At 41.1% G+C, this 22,909-nt stretch overlaps 1 protein-coding gene across 4 annotated transcripts in view; it reads right to left on the bottom strand.

The window, feature by feature from the left end:
* Positions 1-435: 435 nt before the first annotated feature.
* Positions 436-22,909, bottom strand: part of nfrkb (nuclear factor related to kappaB binding protein) — a 111,300-nt gene continuing 88,826 nt past the window's right edge. For all 4 annotated transcript variants that reach the window (XM_048562385.2, XM_048562386.2, XM_048562387.2 and 1 more), the window contains 4 exons: positions 21,179-21,898; positions 6,808-6,914; positions 4,292-4,427; positions 436-785 (listed from right to left, as the gene is read on the bottom strand). In XM_048562385.2, coding sequence (XP_048418342.1) covers positions 663-785; positions 4,292-4,427; positions 6,808-6,914; positions 21,179-21,898 — 1,086 coding nt within the window. In that variant the 3' untranslated portion in view covers positions 436-662. The remainder of the gene's footprint in view (positions 786-4,291; positions 4,428-6,807; positions 6,915-21,178; positions 21,899-22,909) is intronic.

The raw sequence follows: 22,909 nt of genomic DNA on the forward strand, positions 1-22,909 counted from the left end.
AACCACCCTCTGAAATAGCCTAGTGAACACTCAGTTCAAAGGCAACAAATGCTGGCCTTGTCTGTTATGGCCACATCGTGAAAGAATAAAAGAAAACTGCATGTACACAAAGAGAATCTTACAATGTGTTGAACTGGCTCCACCCCACTGCCTCTTCTTGGCAGGAGCTTCACCCATTGCCAGGCAGCAATGTTATATCTACACATATAGACTCACTTGTGATCAGGAGCAGGGTCCAATGCTGATGTTTCGTCACCTATGAGGGGTGCTGAGGATGTCCACAGCAGTACTAGAGGTCTGTGATTTTGCCACAGACTGGCATCTAATTAGGGATCTTCAGACATTGGTGATGAAGTGTCAGTCTGTGCTCACTGTGCACATATTACTGCCTGTTGGTCAGAAAAGATTCCTAGTACATCATGTGCATAACAGACTTTCTTTTTTATTGCATTTACTGTACAGATTTTTAAAGATATTGTTTTAACATTTCGATACTTCACTGACACTTTCAGTCAATACAAGGGGAAGGAGGGAGCAGGTCCCCAAGCATCGGGCACAGCTGCCAATGAACCAACTTCATGAAATAATGAATATATAATGGAAGATCTGGGTAATGAATAACACCCTCTGGGTCCTCAGGTTTGACAGTGCTGTTCCAATAGTCACTGGTCCTGTGACGGCTTCACTGATGGTGCGGTTGTCACAACGACAGTAGAAATAGGTTTGGTGGAGCTGATGACTGTTCCTTGGTGAAGTTGCTGAGCTGGTAAGTGCTGAATCCGTACCTGAAAACAAAATGAGAAGGGCTGAATGATAGGGCAGGACAAGAAGATAAATCCTGATGGACTGTTAGAGAGCAAATCCTTGTTGCTTATGAGGAAAAACCCTCATCAACTGTTACGGATTGATACTGGGGATGAATTATAGCGGACAGTCACTGAAGTAACACTTTACATTGGGTGTTCAGGCAATCCAGTGTGTAGAGATCTACTGTCTTGGCCTCCATTAATCCTCCCCCTACAAGGAAGGAGGAACGTTCACTTCTCCACAGATGCAGGATAAGGATATCACCACCTGATTGTGAGAAGCATTCTGTATCATTCTCCTCGACAAACAGAGAACACTGGGGACTCTCTGGAAATCCCATCAGTATCAATAATGGTGGAGAATGGGATTATTAACACACACCCCCTATTCACACATACATACAATTCACACACACATTTTGATTTATACCTATTTAAAGATCAGTTATTTTAGTACTTGGATTTTTGCTGCTAGTATGAGAGTTTTGGGCTGTGTCTATGAAGGGTTTAATGATTAACTTGTTAGTACTTCTGTAGCCATAGTGATTTCTTTTAAAACACAGCATTAGAAGGAGAAAGATCCTGGAGAGTAGAGGGGGTTTATTTTACCAAGAGAGTTTATGAACAAACATATTAAACAGTATGCATTAGATTTTTTCAGTTTGTTTAGGGGAAACATTCATAGCTTGCAAAAAGCAGCTTCGAGGTTTCAGTTTGGCAGTGTTTCAGAATTCTTGGCTGAAGTCAGATGTGTAAAATTGTTGATCTTAAAGAAGGGAGATGGTTTAGATGTGTTAGTAAATAAATTATCTCCATATGAAGAGTTCAGTTTACAAGTTCCTTAAGTGTGACTTAAAGCTGGGAAAGTCTATGATTAATGAAGACTACCGGATTCTCCAGATGTGAGATTAAAATCAGAGTTAATTTTAGCCTACAAATGTGAAAGAGAAGGGAATTCTCTCTGGTGAGTGCTGTAAAAGTATGTTTGGGATCAATGCGACTGTATTTTGTCATGTGTTTTGAAATCCTTAAATTTGCTCATAAGCAAGTCAATTGGTTTATTCTCTTTTATATTAATCTCTTCTGCATAATGGGCTTCTTCTTGATTGTCAGAAATCAGACAATATAGTCTTATAGACCTGTTATAGTCCAAAAGGTTTATTTGAAATCATAAGCTTTTGAAGCATTGCCGCTTTGTCAGGTGAAGTGAGAGAGACACAGAATTGATAGGCAAAGAGATCAAAAGATCATACAAATGGTGTGAGTGGAATGTCGACAGGCTGAATAATAAGTCTTTGCAGGCGATCAAGAATATCAGACGGTGTGAATAAAGTGTCAATAGCTGAACAACAAGCAAAGGGTGACCAAAATCCAATTAAATGAGGCAGAGAGATAATCACAAAAAATTAAAAATAAATTGATGCTGGAGACAAACCAAATGACTGGAATAACACAATAGTCTCATGTCAAGGTCTAACCAAGGTAATAAGCAATCCAAAACTGTACAAACCAATTAAGGTAGAGAGTTCACAACAATTTATTCAAGGTCAAAGCAGGACAGTAAGGGAGATTTTACAACTACAGATTGGTGTGGTGGGGTTACATGTAGTGTGTCATGAACCCAAGATGATGGTGGAGGCCCCCTTCTTGGGTATGGAACTTGGCTATCAGCTTCTATTCAGAAATTTTGCATTGTTGTGTATCTCAAAGGCTGCCTTGGGGATGCTTACACAAAGATCGGTAGCTGAATATCCTTGACCACTGAACTGTTCCCTGACTGGGAGCAAACATTCCTGTCTGGTGATTGTTGCGCGGTGTCCATGCATCCATTGCCTTCTGCATTGTCTCACCAACGTATTAAGCCTTGGGACATCCACTGGAGGAGTCACAGGAATATCTGCCAGTACATGGCAGATACGTGATAATATCCATGTCAATGATCTGGCCTGTCTTGCAGCCGTTGCCATGGCAGAATTGTGTGGTTGATGTTGACTTGAAGGCTGGGTAGTTTGCTGTAAATGATAGTCTGTTTAAGGTTTGGCGGTTGTCTGAAGGCAACAAGTGGAGGCATGGGAATGATCTTGGTGGGATGTTTGTCATCATCGAAGGCTGCAAAGAACATGCGTAGTTTCTCCACTCCACTAGATGACAAAGGATACTTGATCGGTTGTATTCTGTGTCGGTCTTCACAGAAGGGAGACAGACAACCCTGCGATGGTAGTGTCCATGTCAATCATCTGGCATTTTTTGTGGCCGTTGCCATGGTAGGGTTGTCTGATTTCTTTGCCTTTCTGTCCTTGTACAATATGCGACAATCAGCAGGAGGTTTCTTTGCCCATGTTTAACCTGAAGCCTTGAGACTTCATGGGGTCCAGAGTCAATGTTGAGGACTCCCAGGGAAACTATCTCTCAACTGTATACCACTCTGTTGCTTCCTCTGCTGGGTCTATCCTACCAGTGGGACAGGACATATCCAAGGATGGCAATGGTCGTGTCTAGGACATTGTCTGTAAGGTATGATTCCACGAGTATAACTATGTCAGGCTGTTGCTTAACTAGTCTATGTGACAGCTCGCCCAATTTTGGCACTAACCCCCAGATATTAGTAAGGATGACTTTGCAGGGTTGAGAGAGCTGTTTCTGCCATTGTCTTTTCTGGTGCCTAGGTTGATCCAAGGTGATCCATCCAGTTTCACTTCTTTTGAGACTGTATAGTGATTGGTGCAAATGAATGGTTTGATAAGCCATTTCAAGGGCGGTTGGGAGCCAAACACATTGCTTTGGGTCTGGAGTCACATGTAGGCCAGACCGGGTGAGGACATCAGATTTCCTTCCCTGAAGGACATGAGTGAACCAGATGGATTTTTCCAACAATCAACAATGGTTTCATGGTCATCAGTAGATTCTTAATTCCAGACTTTTTTTTAATTCAATTCAATTCCCACCATCTGCTGTGGCGTGATTTAAACCTAGGTCCCCAGAATATTAGCTGAGTTTCTTGATGAGTAGTCTGGCAATACTACCACTGAGCTATCATTGACCAGAAACTCTAGGGTGCATTTTTACGGTGAGAGGAGAGAGATTTACAAATAAAAAATGAGAGACAACTTTTTTATACAGAGGTTGGTTTGCGTGTGGAATGAACTTCCTGAGGAAGTGGCGGATACAGATGCAATACAATGTTTAAAAGACATTTAGATAAGTACATGAATAGGAAAGGTTTGGAGGGATATGGACCAGAAGCAGACAGGTGGGAGTTTAGTTTGGGATTATGTTCAGCATGGTTTGGTTGGGCTGAGGGGTCAGTTTCTGTGCTGGACTGTTTTATGGCTCTATAACATGGGTCAAAAGTGATAATCAACTTTCTTAGCTATGACTTTAAACTGCAACCAATTTCTTAATAACTGACACCTAGTACACCCAAACACTAAAAAGGCACATGCTATTTCCTCATATCCCAATCCCATTATGCCATCCTGTATTACCTGGGTAGCTTGTCCTTGTTGTTGAAGCTGCTGGAGTTGCTGTGCAGTGACAAAGCTGACAGGTTTGTTCCCAGTGATTAGTTTGGTCCCTGCTGGCATGGTCGTGAGAATGATGTTTCTGCCAAGTCCACTGATACTAGTAAGAGATAACATGCTTTGAGAAATCACTGCATTTTCAGAACTAAATACAGAAATGAGAGCTACACTGGCAGGTTTTCTTTCTCTATCTCTCTTAACAGTTCCATGTGTCTTCAATATCTTTTGGTTCGTTGTATGGTTTGACAGTGAATGTTGAGATGCTCACTACTCAGCCAAGACCTGTCCTTGCTGCAAGGGTGACCACATCTTCATGCTGGATTCACCCAGCAGTAACCAGAAGGAGAATCCTTGAAAATACTCCTCTTTAATAACGCTGCATGTTTCTAAACTGAAATTACCAGGTGCAGGTCATTCAACTTGTTCAGCCTGTTCCAGTACCGAATCAGGTCGCGTCTGATCTGTACCTGAACACCATCTACCTGCTTTCACTTCATAACTCTAAGTTCTGAAAGTTATGATTTTACCCCAGCTTCAGCAGCCTTTTACCAGGTAATGCTCCGGATTTCTTTTCTACACTGAGAGAGAAAGTGTTTCCTGACATCACTCATAAACATCATGGCTGTAATTTTAAGATTCCAATCCCTCATTCTAGATTCTCCCACCAGAGAAAATGGTTTGTCTTCCGAAAAACCATCAAGTTCTTTAATCACCTTAAACATTTCTATTACCATAGAATGGTTATAGCATGGAAAGAGGTCATTCAGTCTATTGTGCGAAAGCCCTATGCAAGAGCATTTTTGTTAGTTTCCAGTTCCCTGACTATTTCCTGTAGCTATGCAAATGTTTCTTCATTAGACAGTTATTCAATTCTCTTTTGGAAGTTATTACTGAACCTGCAGTCACTACATTCTACGCAGTGAATTCCAGAGCTTAACCATTCACTGCATGAAAAATGCTTTCTCATGTCACCTTTGGTTCTTTTGCTAATCACTCTAAATTTCTGTTCTCTGGTTCTTGACTCCTTTGTTAAGGGAACTGTTCTCTCTATGTACTCTATCCAAATGAGTGAATTTTTGAACCCCTCTACAAAATTTCTTATTCAAGGAAAATAATCTTTCCATGTAAGTGAAGTGCCTCACCATTCTTATAAATCCATTACTGCATTCATTCTATTGTTTTCATCATATCTTCAAAGAAGACATGCCCAGAGTTAGACAAAATACTTCAGTTGAGGTTGACTGGTGTATTTTGAAGACTCACTGTAACTTCCTTGTTTTTGTCCTCCGTGCCTCGCTTTAAAGAAGGCCAGGCTCTCGCTCATTTTTCAACCAGCTCTACCATTTTCGTATGGTAAATTGTGTTTACCACCAGGTTCCTTTCTCATCAACCCCTTTTTGAATTATGTTATTTACTTTGTAATGTCTCTCCTCATTCTACCTGCCAAAATACTTCACACTACTCGACATTAAACTTCATCTCTCAAATCTCCATTCATGTCACCAACCTATGTTTCTTGAAAACTATTGTTATCCTTCATTGTCAACAAATTTTGCAATTGTACCCTGTATTCCCAAGTCTAAATAACTAACACAGATCAAGAAAATCAGTGGTCCTAGAACTAACATCTGGGGAACAAATTGTATATTTCTTCAAGTCAAAAGCTCATAATTTCTCACTGCATTCTACTTAGCCAACTTTGTATCTATTTTCCTTTATCCGTAGACCTAAACATTGCTGACAAGCCAATTACGTGGGACTCTAGGAAATGCCTTTCAGAAGACCACATTCTCTGCATCAACCACAGTGGCTTCATCAATCTTTCTGTTGTCACATGAAAAAGCAAAATCAATTTTGTTAAACATGATTTGTCCTTAACACATCTATGTTGGTTTTCCTTAACTTATATGCCTTTGTCCAAGCAACTGTTAATTCTCTCAGATTATCATTTTAAAAAGTTTTCCCAATATCAAGAATTATATTAACTCTTGATCTTCTATGCTGTATTCATCATCTCCTTGCAATTGAAGTCTCTAACTTGGTTTACTTAACAATGCAAGCTGATAGTAAAAGTTGATCCCTTCTCATCATACAGTTGTCCTGGTGTAGCCTGTGTATTTAATCGGTCAATATCCAACTATTGAATTAGGCAGAGATTTTCAGAGATTTTTAAGGATTTTATTCTTAGTCGATAGTTTAAACAGACAAATGGGTTTCTACCTTTCCCCCTTCTGAATCCCATCTCAGTCCAGAAACAACTCCTCACCAGGCAAAAATCCAGTTTTTTAAAATACCCGATTTAATATCAACAAATCCGACCAAGGTACACTGTATTTCCGACTCCAAGTAACTTCTGTAAATAAATGTAGAGCCGCTAGTTCTGATCCCTGGGACACTGCACTGAATACATTTCCTCAGCTCTACTTAATTCATCTGAGGTATTACCAGCCCTGTGCACAATATTCCGGATTATTACTTACTTTGCCCCAAGATTACCCTTGATGATTGGTCCTGCCATCACTCCTTTTCCTTTAAGTGGTTGGTTTAGTACTGATAAGGGCACAGTGATTGTCGCAGGCAGCTTGGTCTGTAGAATGAAATCAGAAACAAATTCAATAGTTCACCACCAGAAACATGGTAACAGTTGATGTAGTGCATTCGGGGATACTTAGCTAAAGTAATACTTTACTCATTTTGTAGAAAGATAGCTCACCTTGTAAACACAGCATGATCCAAAGGGAAAAATAGCCATCTGTGGGACAGTATACTTTAACAGTCACTCTTACACAGTGCCATCTATGAAAAGTAGGTCACAGTCACTTCCAGACTTTGTAGTAATAACCTCAGGTATACTGGCTCCTATTATGACTGTAAACATATCTCGTACGGCACTCCATTTGAAACTGTATATTAGCCACTAAGCTGTTGTCAGCGCATACTTTTAAAAAGACCATTATACATTCTACTCCCAAATTCTGCGATTTATACTTAACACAATCGTGACTGATTTCATCTCAACTGTAATTCCACTTTCCTGCCCATCTCCATAACCCTTCTACCCATTACTAATTAAAAATCTTCTAATCTCCTCCTTAAGTTTACTCAATGTCCCAGCATTCAGCACTCCCTGGGTTAGTGAATTCTACAGATTGATACTCTTTGACAGAAGTAATTTCTCACCTATTTTAAATCTGCCACCCTTATCCTGAAATGATGAACTCTCATTCTAGGTTGCACTCCATGAAGATGTTTTCTTTCTACATGTACTTTGTCAATCCACTTTAGCATTTTATGTACTTCAATTAGGTCTCCTCTCATTCTTCTAACTCCAGGCAGCAAATGCCTAAACTGCTCAATCACTCTTCACAAGACCGACTCTTCATTCCTGGAGTTAATGAACCTCCTCAACTATCCCCAATCCAACTATTTCCCTCCTTAATTAAGGGAGCCAAAATTCTTCACAATTGTCCAGGTGCAGTCTCACTAATGCCTTGGACATTTGCAGCAACACTTCCATACTTTTATGTTCCATTCCTTAAGAAAGAAATGCCAAAATTCCATTTGCCTTCCTTATTACCTGCTGCCCCTGCATGTTACTTTTGTATGATTCATGCACACGGATGTCCAGATCTCTCGGAAACACTCTATTTAGATAACAATTTGCCTTTGGAGTCCTTTGACCAACACGGATAAACTCGCACCCAACCACATTAAACTTACTTTCCCACCTATTTAATTGTCATCTGCAAAACTGGCTATAGCACATATGATCCTTGCTTCCAAATTATTAATAGAGATTGTAAATAGATGTGGCCCAAGGATCAAATTCTGTGGCACACTGCTGGTTGGCCAATTCTCTATCCAAGCTAATAAGTTACCCTGAACCCCATGTGATCTTGCGTATTAACATTTTGTGCAATACCTCATCAAATGCCTTCTGGAAGTCCAGATGCCCCATTATCCAATTTTCTCGTTATATCTTCAAAGAACTTTAGCAAATTAGTCAAATATGATTTACCCTTCCTAAAACCATGCTGATTTTGTTTTAACCTTCCAAATGTCCTGTTATTACTTCCTTCATAATGGATTCTAACAATTTCCCAATAGCACATATTAAACGTACTGGTCTATAGTTTCCTACTTTCTGCTTCCCTCCTTTTTTGAATAAGGGGTTTATATCAATGTTTTTCCAACTCACTGGAGCTGTTCCCACATCCAGGCAATTTTAGAGTATTATAACCAATGCACGCACTACCTCTATTGCCGCATCCTTCAAGACCCTAGGATGCAGGCTCTGCCTCCAATCCTGATAGTTTGCTCAGTACTTTTCCACAAGTGATGATTTGTTCTAAGTTCATCCATTTTTATAATCTCTATATTACCAGTTACTATTGGGATGGTACTAGAGTCCTCTATTGTGAAAACTGAAACAAAATATTGATTTAGTCTCTCTGCCATTTCAGTGATCCCCACTATTAACTCTCAATCTAATCCTTCAAGACATCAACATTCATGTTAGCTGTTCTCTTCCCTTTTATATATTTGCAGAAGCATTTTTGCTCTGTTTTTGTTTTGTGCCAGTTTTCTTTCATAATTTACTTCTGCTCTTTTTATTATTTTTAAAGCAAGCTTTTTTAACCTTTTAAAAGTTTCCCAATTTTCCTGCCTACCATTCACCTTTGCAAAATGGCATGCCTTAGATTTTGTCTTTTAACTTCCTGACTTAGCCATGGATGACTTTTTCCACTTTTACAATGTCTCTGCTTTTCTGGAATATATTCCAGTTGGGAAGCAATTGAGTACCTCAAACATCTGCTATTGCTCATCAACTCTCGTTACTTTTAGTCCTCCTGCTCAGCTCAATAGGGCCAAATCTGTCTTTATGCCTATGTAGTTATCTTTAATTAACTTCAGAACACTAGGGTGAAATTCCAAATATTTGCAGAAGCATTTTTGCTCTGTTTTTAGGGATCTAAATGTTAAACTGGAACAGATTGACTGGAAACACATTTTGGTGGATAAAATGGAAAATGGGAAAAGTTCAAAAGATCAGTAGGGTGCCAAGAGATAGTAGGAACTGCTGATGCTGGAGCATCTGCGATAACAAGGTGTAGAGCTGGATGAACACAGCAGGCCAAGCAGCATCAGAGGAGCAGGAAAGCTGACGTTTTGGGTTTGGACCCTTCTTCAGAACATTTTCTGAAGAAAATTGAGACATTGTAAAAGAAGTACATTTGAAATTCTAGTATGTTATGATCACTCTTTCCTAAAGATCCTTTGTAATGATATTGTTAATTAATCCCACCTCATTACACAATACCAAATCCAGAATAGCCTGATCACTGGCTAGTTCCAAAACATAATGTGCCAAGAAACAACCTCTAATACATTCAATGAATTCTCCCTCAAGATGACCTTTGCCATTTTGATTAATCCAATCTACATGCATATGAAAATCACCCATGATTATTGCTGTACCTCTCTTACAATTCCCAGTATTTCCTGGTTTACACTGTGCCCCCTGGGAGAGCACTGTTTGGGAACCTATAGCTTACTCTCACCATGTACTTCTTTTACGATGTCTCAATTTTCTTCAGAAAATGTTCTGAAGAAGGGTCCAGACCCAAAACGTCAGCTTTCCTGCTCCTCTGATGCTGCTTGGCCTGCTGTGTTCATCCAGCTCTACACCTTGTTATCGCAGATGCTCCAGCATCAGCAGTTCCTACTATCTCTTGGCACCCTACTGATCTTTTGAACTTTTCCCATTTTCCATTTTATCCACCAAAATGTGTTTCCAGTCAATCTGTTCCAGTTTAACATTTAGATCCCTAAAAACAGAGCAAAAATGCTTCTGCAAATATTTCGAGTTTCACCCTAGTGTTCTGAAGTTAATTAAAGATAACTACATAGGCATAAAGACAGATTTGGCCCTATTGAGCTGCTCCAGAAAGGTCTCCTGCACACATTGAAGCATTTTCTCCCCTTCCATTCCTCACACTTTATATCTTTTCCCTAAGGCTAATTGAAATCACCAACTATCACAGCCATACTTGTCCTGCAGGTTTCTGAAATCTGTCGACAAATGGCTCTCTTCTACTTCGTCCCCATCATTTTGAGGTCTACAACAAACACTTAACTGGTCATCGCTTGGTTTCTCACCTCCAACAATTTAGATTCTAATTTAGGAACTGCATCTGGTAAATCTTTGACTGAGACCATTAAACTACCTCCCTTTTTACACAGAGATAACAAAGTGGCAAGTAACAATCTGTGAAACACAAGTGCAAGGCACTGAATAAGCAACAAAAACATCTAACCATCAGCTTTGGCATTTAATAGCATTACTAACACTGAATCCCTGGGTTGCCATTGACCAGAAACTGAACTGTATTAGCTATTACACTGCTGCAGCTACAAGAGCAGATTAGAGGCTGGGAAATCTATGGTGATTAACTCATTCTGAACGTCTGCATACCATCTAAAAGACACAAGTCTAGACTTGCCTGGATGGATGCAATTTTAACAACACTCTACATCTTCCAGGATAAAGCAGAACAATTGACTGGCACTAATTCACCACCTTCAATATTCACTCCCTCCACCAGCAGCAAACAATAGTGTACACCTGTACAACGTGCACTACACCTTCAAACCTAAGACTTCTGACATCTAGGACAAACACAGATTCATACAAGCGTATATAACCGCGAAGTACCTCTCCACTCTGATTTGCATCTAGATCAGAGTTCCGTCAATGATGTTAGTTCAATATCCTCAAACTCCCTCCTGAAAAGCACTGCGGGTGAACCTACACCACATTGTGCTGCAGCAGTTCAAAGAGACAGCTCACAACCTAACTTCTTAATGGCAATTAGGGATGAAAAATAAGTACTGGTTAGGGAAGCTCACGTCAAGTGAACAGAATTAAAATAAAAATGGAATGGCTACAAAAATAAGCTTTCAGCAAATTACGTTGTGACTGTTCTCAACTCCAAAACCCAACCATGGCTTACAAAGCACAAGTTAGGGGTCTGATAGGTTACTCTCCATAAGCCTAATTAGGTCCAATCCCAACAACATAGAACATAGAACAATACAGCGCAGAACAGGCCCTTCAGCCCTCGATGTTGTGCCGACCTGCGAACTAATCTAAGCCCATCCCCCTACACTATCCCATCATCATCCATATGCTTATCCAAAGACTGTTTAAATGACCCTAATATGGCTGAGTTAACTACGTTGGCAGGCAGGGCGTTCCACGACCTTACCACTCTCTGAGTAAAGAGCCTGCCTCTGACATCTGTCTTAAATCTATCATCCCTCAATTTGTAGCTATGCCCCCTCGTACAAGCTGACGTTATCATCCTCGGAAAAAGACTCTCACTGTCCACCCCATCTAATCCTCTGATCATCTTGTGTGTCTCTATTAAATCCCCTCTTAGCCTTTTTCTCTCCAATGAGAACAGACCCATGTCCCCCAGCCTTTCTTCATTTGGCCTTCGCTCCAGACCAGGCAACATCCTGGTAAATCTCCTCTGCACCTTTTCCAATGCTTCCATATCCTTCCTGTAATGGGGCGGCCAGAACTGCAGGCAATATTCCAAGTGAGGCTGCACTAGTGTTTTGTACAGGCAGCATGACATCACGGCTCCGAAACTCAATCCCTCTACCAATAAAACCGAACACACCATAAGCCTTCATAACAGCACTATCAACCTGGGTGGCAACTTTCAGGGATCTATGTACATGGACACCAAGATCCCTCTGCACATGCACACTACCAAGAATCTTTCCTTTGACCCAGTATTCTGCCTTCCTATTATTCCTCCCAAAGTGAATCACCTCACATTTATCCACATTGAACTCCATTTGCCACCTTTCAGCCCAATTCTGTAGTTTATCCAGGTCAAAACAGTTTCCCTAATTAACAACCCATCCATCAATCCAAGGAATAGATGAGGACAAGACCATGGTATCCTTTGACATTACTGCCCTATTTACATTAATTGACATACCACTGCCAAGAGAAACACTGGCAACACTTCTATAAGAACAAGACACAAGTGACACCATCTCCACTGATAATAAGCTGAAATGGCTGCACCTATGCCTCATGACCCACTTTACATTTATTGGCCAAATCTGAACAAATCAATGGGTCAGTCATGGGGTGACCCATCTCCAGACTAATAGCAGAAGCAGTGATGCAGAGACTTGAAAGCACTGCCCTTCTGCAGATCCAACCTAAACTATGGATCTGATACGTGGACGACACTTTCATCATTATCAAACAGACTGAACTGGAAGAGGCACACCAATTTTTAAACAACACTCTCACAGACATCAAATTTACCAGTGAAGAAGAAAAGAACAAACTGCTCCCATTCCTGGACGTCATGGTAGAACGCGGGACCAACGAGGAATTTTTGACAAAGATACACAGAAAAGCCACACACACAGATCAAGTCCTGAATTTCAAAAATGACCACTCCAGCATTCACAAACGGAGTCGCATAAAAACACTAGTTAAACAAGCGAGAACACACTGCAGCAACTCTGACCTATGCCAAAACGAAGCAGAATACCGCTACCAAGTATTTAAGCACAATGGATACCCAAATAGCCGGATCTGACAACGCCTATCACACAAACAACAGGACGATACAGTACTCCTTGACACACTCGTTACCTTACCATAAATTAAGAACATATCCGAACTGACCACAAGACTCCTACAACCACTGGGTATCAGAGTGGCACACAAACCTACGTTAACCTTATGCCAACTGCTAACTTGAACCAAAGAACCCCTACCCACTATGGACAGATCCAACATCATGTAGAAGATCCCATGCAAAGACTGCGACAAACTTTATATTGGACAGACAGGAAGGAAGCTGGCCACAAGAATACATCGAAATCAAGCAGCAACAAAAAGACACGACCAGTACTCACTTGTCTCCAATCACATGGACAAGGAGAATGGCAGTTCAGTTGGGACTACATCAGGGTCCCAGGTCAGGCCAAACAGAGACAAGCACAGGAATTTCTAGAGGCTTGGCTTGGCTCTCCACCAAGAACGCCATCAATAAACACGTAGAATTAGACCCTATGTATACATCATGAGCAGCATAGCACTTAACACTGCTGCCTCACAGCACCAGGGACCTGAGTTCAATTCCTTTCTCTGGTGACTGTCTGTGTGGAGTTTGCATGTTCTCCCCGTGTCTGCATGGGTTTCCTCCAGATGCTTTTGTTTCCTTCCACAGTTCAAAGATGTGTAGGCTAGGTGGATTGGCCATGCTAAATTGCCCGTAGTGTTCAGGGATGTGGAGATTAGGTGGATTACAGGGGTTGGGCCGAAGGGCCTGTTTCCACAGCGTAGGGATCCTATGATCTACTGCAAAGAAAAACTGGAAATGAGGTAACCAACTCCAACAGACCCCAGAGTTTAAAAACCAGACAAGAAAACACAACTGTGCTTCATTGGAGGCTGCACTGATGATGTTGCCCAGCAGGATAATGAAATGTCTGCAAACTAACTAACCAGCTCAGCGAGCAAACCAACCACAGCATCCATCACCTTAAATATTTACTCCTCTCTGCCATTGACAAACAGTGATGAGATGTGAAAAACCTACAAGACGCAATTTAGAAAACTGCCAAGGCTTCTTTGGCAGAAGCCACAAATCAATTACCTCTACCACTTCAAAAATGAAAACAAGTACACGGAAACACCATCATTTTCAGGTTCTCTTGCTGGGATTACTTACTTATATTTAAGGACTAAGGGGAATTGTAATATTGAAATGCTTGGACTAAAAGGGATTAAAAGGGCTTTGAAGAGACATGTAATTGCTGGAATTAGATGAGAGATGGATATTATAGCTTTAACTGCTTGACAGACTTGGTTTGGAAGAGATGGGGCCTATGTATTGAAGGCCCATAAGACATAGGAGCAGAAGTAGGCCATTCAGTCCATCAAGTCTAGCATAGCAACAGCAACTGAATGACAGAGGTAATGGGAACTGCAGATGCTGGAGAATCTGAGATAACAAAGTGTGGAGCTGGATGAACATAGCAGGCTAAGCAGCATCTTAGGAGCACGAAAGCTGACGTTTCGGGCCTAGACCCTTTATCAGAGAGCTCTGATCATTCTGAAGAAGGGTCCAGGTCTGAAACATCAGCTTTTGTGCTCCGAAGATGCTGCTTGGCCTGATATGTTCATCCAGCTCCACATTTTGTTCGCATCTGAATGACAATTCCGTTCCATTGCACATCTGGGTGTCAGTTGATGGAACAAACCATAAAGAAGCAGGCAGCAGCAAAAGGAAGATCTCACACTCTTTCTTTTGGAAAAGAAAAACGTTATAGCAGGACAAGGTGCACAGATCTCTTTCAGTATATCATCTGGGAACTGGAGAAAGTTCCAGAAATTGGGATCTTCAATTTTGTCGTAAAATTTGAAAGCTGAACTGTTATTTCTAATGGACTCTCATTGAAACTAAAGCTGATCTATCTCTTGTTGATTCTATGGTTGCCAGCATATGGGGAGATGATGGCCTAGTGTTATTATCGCTGGACTGTTAATCCAGAGACCCAGTCAACATTCTCGGGACATGGGTTCAAATCCTACCATGGCAGATGGTGGAATTCAAATTCAATTTTAAAAAAATCTGGAATTAAGAATCTAATGATGACCATGAATCCATTGTCGACTGTCAGGAAAAACCCACTTAGTTCACTAATGCCCTTTAGGGAAGGAAACTGCCATCTTTACCCGGTCTGGCCTACACGTAACTCCAGATCCACAGCAATGTGGTTGACTCTTAACTGCGCCCTGGGCAATTAGGGATGGGCAATATATGCTGCCTGGTCAGCAACGTCCTCATCCTGTTAATTAATTTTTTAAAAATCTCAATGACAGGAAACCAAGTAGAGCACTAAAGGTCTTCCCATATATTTTATCCTTTCAGATTGGACCTTGGCCCACTAAGCTGTTTATCGTATTTGTTCCATCTTGTGATTGTGTCTGGGATTAAGGAAATATTGTTCAATTCTACTTAGGACAAGTGCTGCCTGCTTATGCTGACATGTCTGGGCCTGAAGAAAGTTTGTCAACATAATCAATGCGCTAAGTTCCAAAGACACTGCATGCCCTCTCGATTTGCTGACACAAATGGGATCTGTTCCAAGGTGAGATGGACTCTACATCTCGGTACAGCGTGTCATTTTTAAAGGCCTACAGATTTGTCCTGACTCTGAAAATCCAGCCTGGTTATTTCAAATCATAGTTGAAAAAATTTGGAAAGCAGATACATTTGAAACATATGGAGCTTTTCCAACAGGTCACATGCAGGAAAAACAAAAACTAACTGTTGATTTATTGATGTCGAGATGCTGCTTGGCCTGCTGTGTTCATCCAGCTTCACACTTTGTTAAGCTGATTCTAAATAACTGCTTCTATTCCTTGAATTTCTAGCCACCACTGAATTCCAATCTATCCTAGACAATTTCTTAAAAATTCAAACTGACTTCTCCGATTCACCATGAGGAGCTTCTTCTTTGAGATAGTCAAGAAGTTCACTAAAAGTCATTTACAAACAGAACAAATCACACAACATGAGCTGCAATGTTCCACTGAAGCTCAGTGCAAGCTGAAAGAACACCTTATTTTCCGCTTGGGGACTCAAGCCGCCCTTTGGACTCGATATCAAGGTCAATAATTTTGGGGCCTGAACTGCCACAGCCCCCAACCCCACACAGTAGGCCTTGTTATCCCATAGTTTACCATTACACCCTACCTATTGTTAGCCACTATCAGCTATTCACTCTCCCAGCAAGATTGTTATCTAATCCTTTGTCTGTCCAACTGTCCTTTCTCTTTGGGGTCTATTCCCACCTACCTTTAATCCGTTCCCCGCCCCTTCCCCATCTTCTGCATATAAACTTACATTTTCCTAGCTACCATCAGTTCAGAGGAAGGGTCACCGGACCTGAAACGGTAACTCTGATTTCTCTTCACAGATGCTGCCAGACCGACTGAGCTTTTCCATCAACCTCTCTTTTTGTTTACTTCAGGTAAACCAGCTGTTTAGCTTTTATTGATTTGCATCATGCTCTGTAAATTGAAGCTGGCATTTTCTGTGACAACAGAATCTTATTTTGCAATGGGCAACAGTTTCTCAACAATGGGAACAGATTGCAGGATTATGTCTAACGACATAAACAAAAGGAGGGGTGTGCTGCCAACAGGTAAGGAGAAATTCAGGAGGTTTCATATTCCAAGGGACATCTGGTCAAGTTACGGATCAGACTGGCATCAATGTTGATGCGCAATAATTAAGGCTTAGGAAGAGGATTACACTTATAAACCATGGTCTTCTGTGCATTGGTAATGCCCCAACCTTAGATGCCTCAGATGTGTACCAGTAGGAATAGGAAAAGGAGTATGCCGTTCCACTCTCTCACCTGCTCTACCACTCAAGACTGTTCCGACATTCTTCACATCCACTTCCTTCCCCTTTCCCCAATACCCTCAATTCCCCTACTGATCAAGAGTGCATCTAACTAAGCCTTAATATACTCAAGGGGTCTGCCTCCATAACTCTCTGTGAAAAGGACTTCAAACAGCCTCAACTCTCAGAAGACATTTCTCCTCGGCTCAGTCGTAAATTAACATGCCTTAATTCTGAGCCAAGGCACTCTCGCCTCAGGGTCCCACTGAGGAGGATCAATCTCTCAGCATTTGCCTTTGTCAATCCTGCTATGAGAACTAAAACCAAAACACCCACAAAGGGGTACATCACCCTATAATCTCTTAAAAAGGAGTGCGAAAAGTGGAGTAACCTGCCTTTCAGAAACTTCTGGTGGTTAAATAAAGTAAATTCCTGGCGCCCACTTTACAATAAAAAAACCATTTATTTATCTAACTCTAACAGTGAACAAATTAACTAAACTATTAGTAAATCATATAAACCCCTTCTAACTATGAACTATTCCCAAATAAAACAAGATTCTAATGATATGATATACAAATAAATACAAGTCCCACTTACATAAAATAAAGATATAGACTTTAGTCTCTTGAAATTACACCAGGTTACGTCTTCTAGAATATTCTGTCTAGAATGCCTTCTCCATTGAATATTCTGTCAGGAATATTAACTAGCTGTGCCATAGGTACCTTGGATTTAGATGGTGCTTTCTCTAAAGCTTAGATAAAACTGTGAGAGTCAGTGATCTTCTCTCACAAGCTGAGAGATGTTAACTCTAGCAGATAGCAGTTAGCTCTCCTGTCTTTGTCCAACTGCCCTCTTTTCTCATGCCCTTGATGACAGATCAATCTTTCCTACAATTGGTCCTATGTTGTCAAAACCATCAGTTCTAAATTTAAGATAACAAGGTGTAGAGCTGGATGAACACAGCAGGTCAAGCAGCATCAGAGGAACAGGAAGGCTGATGTTTCGGGCCTAGACCCTTCTTCAGAAATGTGTTCATCCAACTCTACACCTCGTTATCTCAGATTCTCCAGCATCAGCAGTTCTTACTGGTTCTAAACTTAATTGGTTTTAGCTTTTGTGCTCCTGAGATGCTGCTTGGCCTGCTGTGTTCATCCAGCTTCACACTTCATTATCTTGGATTCTCCAGCATCTACAGTTCCCATTATCTCTGGTTTTTAGTATCTACCTGATTTAAATGGATTGGCTAAAATCAAAACTTGTAGTCTTGATAACAAAACAAAACTGCTGCTTGGCCAGCTAACCACACGGCCTTTCAATACAAATGTTTCAATGTGGATGCTATCTGTGCACCTGCAAACCCACAAGCTGCCTCCCACAATCATCCTTTTTGAAGCCCTAAGCAAAGAAAACGTCCGTCATCTTTTAAAGAGACTGACCGCCCCACCCCCAGTTTTTTACAAACACCAAATTCTAACTTCCTGCCTTCCAATTCACAAGTACTTTGTAACACTTGTCAAACCCCTAAAGAATCCTACACGTTTCAATGTAGATCACCTCTCATTCTTCTAAACTCTAATGAATAAATTCCCAACCTATTCAGCCTTTGCTGAAAAGACAATACCAGGGATCATCTCTAGTAAACCTTCTCTGAACTGCCATCAATGAAATGATATCTTTTCTTAAATAATTGCTCATACTACTACAGGTGACCTTGTACAGTTGCAGTCAGACTTGTCTACTCTTAAAGTCCAACTTTCTTGAAATAAGAGTCAACATCCCATTTACCAGCCTGATTAGCTGCTGCACCTGTGTGCTATTTTTCTGTGTTTTGTGCATAAGTACTCGCCCAAGCTTATTTGCATTGCAGTTTTTTGGTAGTTATTCTTAACTTAAATAATATTCTCCTTTTGACCAGAATAGACAATACCTGAGCTGTGGCCTACCTGGAGCTTCAATAACATACAGTATAAACATCCTGTGTTTGTACTCGATGACTTTATGAAGCCCAAGCTGACATGCATTTTGCTAACTGCCCCCTCTGTCACCTTATCATACTCCTGCCTTTTCCCTATAACCTTAATAATAAAAACTAGTAATTTCCAGCATTGTAGCCTTTACTATTCCCCATGGGCTGCTGTGGTTTAAGCAGACAGCTCACATCATTAATACCTCAAAAAGATATTAAGGATAAACAATAAATGCTGGCCCAGCCAGCTCTGCCTACATCTAAAGTACCCTGTTCTATTCTTATCAGGTCAAACCAATGTTTTCACATCTGTTTACATTAAAAGCAATAGTTTTGCCCATTCACTCAATTTCTCAATATCTCAATAATTTGATGCTTCTATCCGCACTACTTACAATACAAATTTTGTGCCATTGATAAATCTGGGCATGTGACTTTCTATTCCATCATCTAAGTCATTGACAAATAGGTAGACTAGGTGAAGCCCCAAGATAACTTTTTGTGGAACACCACATTCTTCTGGTTCCAGTACCTGATCATTACTGTTGCTCAGCCAACTCCCCAACCACATTAATAATTTGTTCAGAATTCCATAGGCTTCAGTATCAGTCTTGGGTGCCTTATCAGGTAGATAACAGGAGGGTGGAAGAACACAGCAAGCCAGGCAGCATCTGGGGGAAAGGAGCAGGCAATGTTTTGGGTATTACCCTCCTTTAGGACTGGAGGATGCCTGGCTTGCTGTGTTCTTCCAGCCTCCTGTGTGTCTACCTTGGATTCCAGCATGTGCAGGTTTTTTGTCTCTAAATGGGTACTTTTATTAAATGTCTTTAAACAAAATAGAAAATTGGTGAGGAAGGCTAAACATCAGAGGAAGCATGTACCAAAATCATGATCCAGGACAGTATACTGAATTGCTGCAGACAATATCTGGTCAAGGAAATTGAGTCGGAAGATGCAGCTGCAGACCTGAGTCAGAGACACTGTCGCAACAGGGATCTCAGACAAGGTTGCAGTGTGAAACAGAATAAGTCCAATTGAAACATTTAATTTTTGAAAGAAATGAGCTTAAGTAACTGGACTGGGCAGCATAGCACTTTTAAAGGCAAGATTGAAAGTAATGCATGCCATTCCCAAGAATATATCTTGATCTGTTAAAGAAAAAGGAAGCAGAGAGGCTACTAATAGGACACTGATGTAAATATATCATTCCACACTCAGGTAACAGTCCACAGATATTATTCCCATCATATCTACTAACAGAAATAAATATTTCTGATAAGTCAGGAAGCTGAGGAAGGAATGGGGAGAATTCCTATTGGTCAGATCATGGCTGATACTATTGAGAAATCAATGGAATTACGCTTGTGATGGAAGTCTGGAACTTGAAATGAAGGATCTTTATTACTGTCCAGAAACGAGATAGAAACTATGGGTTAGAAGGACCAGCATCTGGGTTTTGGGTAAAGCCAAAAAAATTGTGTCCTGTATCCCCAACAGCCTCCACCACTGTGTCCCAAAACTATGAATGCCCCTAACCATTTTATTCAAACTCTCAACCACTCTCACCACTGCCCAACGATCCAATGTCAGAATATACCCATGCACTGGGCAGCTGGTGCCCAAAATTATCACTTATTTGATAGGCTACACGTGCCAGAAAATTGTTTAAACGAGGCAAAGTCTACTTCTTTCTTCCTAGTTACATGATCTAGTACCTTATTCCAAATGCAACATTTTCCCACACTTCCCCAGAACCAAGAGACAAGATCTAAGAAACAATTTTGTACTTCAGGAGTGCTGCATTGCTGGAGGTGCTAATGGCATTTTAAACACTTTGTTTTCGCTAAAGAATGAAAGTGCAAGATATAATGATGATATATTCACAGTAAGAATTTCATTTATACACCACCACTTACCACAGGAACACGTCTCAAGACATATCATGGAAGTCTTTTCAAACAAAATTTTTTAACACTGAGTCACACAATGAACAGAAGACTGGTAGCCAAAACTTAAGTCAAATAAGTACTTTTTAAAAAGCAAAAGGTTGAGATTTCTGGGAAGGAAATTCTTAAGTTTAGGACATGTCTACCAAAGGTGAGATTATTCAAGTTCAACACATCTAAGAGGTGAAAATTGGAGGAGGTTAGATATCTCAAAGGTCTTTGAGGGACAGCAAGTTACAAAGATAAGGAGGGCAAAGAACATAGAAGATTTAAAAGTATGAGTTTTAAAACATTTCCATTTGGTACGCTACATGTAGGATAGAGGGTACAGAGAGGTGACAGAGACAGGAGTCAAGTCATGGAGAACACACACTGTCATGGTTAGGGATCACTGCTGTTGTTGGGCCTCCTGAAATACTTCCTGTGGGCAGAAATGCAATTGCCAAGGATGAATGAGTCAGCGATTTGAACTTACCGCCTGTGTCGTAGACACCATGGTTGCACTGACAGGAACCTGCCTCACTGTGGCAGTGCCTGTTCCTATAGAGATTGGCAGCCCAGCTGTTGGTGTTACTTTAGTGATTGCTTTTGATCCTGCTGTTGCCAGAGTTACTGCTGCTGAGGTCATTGTACCAGCAGCAGTGAACAGTTTGCTGGAAGTTGCCACAGCAATGGCCTGTCCTGATTTGGGAATGACACCTAGTCCCGGCATTAGTCTGATGGTAGCTGCCGGTTTAGTGTCTGTTGAAGAGAGAGGAACACTAGCCTTAGCCTTCTGGTCAGCTACTGTTACAGCCAGTGCAGGCATCAGTCGGATGGCCGTGCTGCTTGCCTCAGTTACTTTTAAGTCTGGTGTAACCTTGACCACTGTGGAGGTGGTGGAAGAGGTGGTGCTGGTAGGTGCCTTCACCATGGAATCAGTTGGCTGCATGGCAGAGGTGACGTGTAAAGTGGCTGAAATGCCTTTACCACCCAGCAAGTCTGGGGTGAGTTTCACTGTAGTAACTGGTGCTTTGGTCAGTGTGGCCATCATGTCCTGTGTGATGCGAAGCACTGTTTGGCCCTTGGAGTCAGTAGTGATGGAGGAAGGTGCCAACCGCAGAACATCTTTGCCCTTGGTCCGGATGTTTGTTGCTGTAAGTGGGATCCCAGTACTGGACTGTGTCTTCACCCCAAGTTGGCCTGCAATAGCAACCTAGACAAAAATATTCTCCAATCAATTACTGCAGGCATTTATTCACAACTCTCAGCTTTAATAACCAGAGTTAGGCCTATAAACGGGAATCTTAGCCCTGCCAGAAACCTGGTAAAACACAGGCTGTTAATCCGAAGTCTGCTGCTCAGATCGCAGTTCAATTATTTTACAAAATGCCTTTGACAATGTATCAGCAGCAATTTACTAGGTGATGTGAAGCTCCAGAAGGTGCCATGAAGACACCAAATATGGAGGAGGAACTTCAGTCATCACATGCCCAGTCTCAGATAAGGAACTTGAATGATTCAGTGAGCTAATTCAATGAATTGTAGTTGACTGTGGCCTCTGCTGTATCACAACAGCAATGGAATTAGTATTGTCTCTGGTTTGGGTTGAAGTGCTATTTCAATAAAAGACGTGGTTATGTAACTGGAAAACCAGAGGGTTTAGGAGCAAACTATTTTTTAAAAATAAAACATTGCCTTTCCCTATCTTTGGAGGAAACTCAAGCATGAGCAGAGCAGATTGAAATCACACACGATTCTACAATGAAGGTGTCTTTGCAAAGGATCATGATTCAAAGAGTTGCAGAGTCATACAGAATGGAAATAGACCCTTCGGTTTAACCAGTCCATGCCAAACATAATCCTAAACTAAACTAGTCCCACCTGCTTGTGCTTGGCCCATATCCCTCCAAACGTTTCTTAATCACGTACATATCCAAATGTCTTTTAAATGCTCTAACTGTACCCACATCCACCATTTTCTGTGGATGCTGACTCCACTCACGAACCACTTTGTGTGCAAAAAGACTGCCTCTCATGGCTTTTTAAAATTTTTCTCCTCTCACCTTAAAAGCGTACCTCCAGTCTTGAAATCCCCAACCCTAGGGAAAAGACAGTTGCCATTCATCTTATCTATATCCTTCATGATTTTATAAACCTCTATAAGGTCACCTGCAACCTCCTACGCTTCAGTGAGAACGTCCCAGCCTTTCCAGTGTCTCCTTAT

This window comes from Stegostoma tigrinum, chromosome 32 (genome assembly GCF_030684315.1).
Source record: "Stegostoma tigrinum isolate sSteTig4 chromosome 32, sSteTig4.hap1, whole genome shotgun sequence".
NCBI lineage: Eukaryota > Metazoa > Chordata > Chondrichthyes > Orectolobiformes > Stegostomatidae > Stegostoma > Stegostoma tigrinum.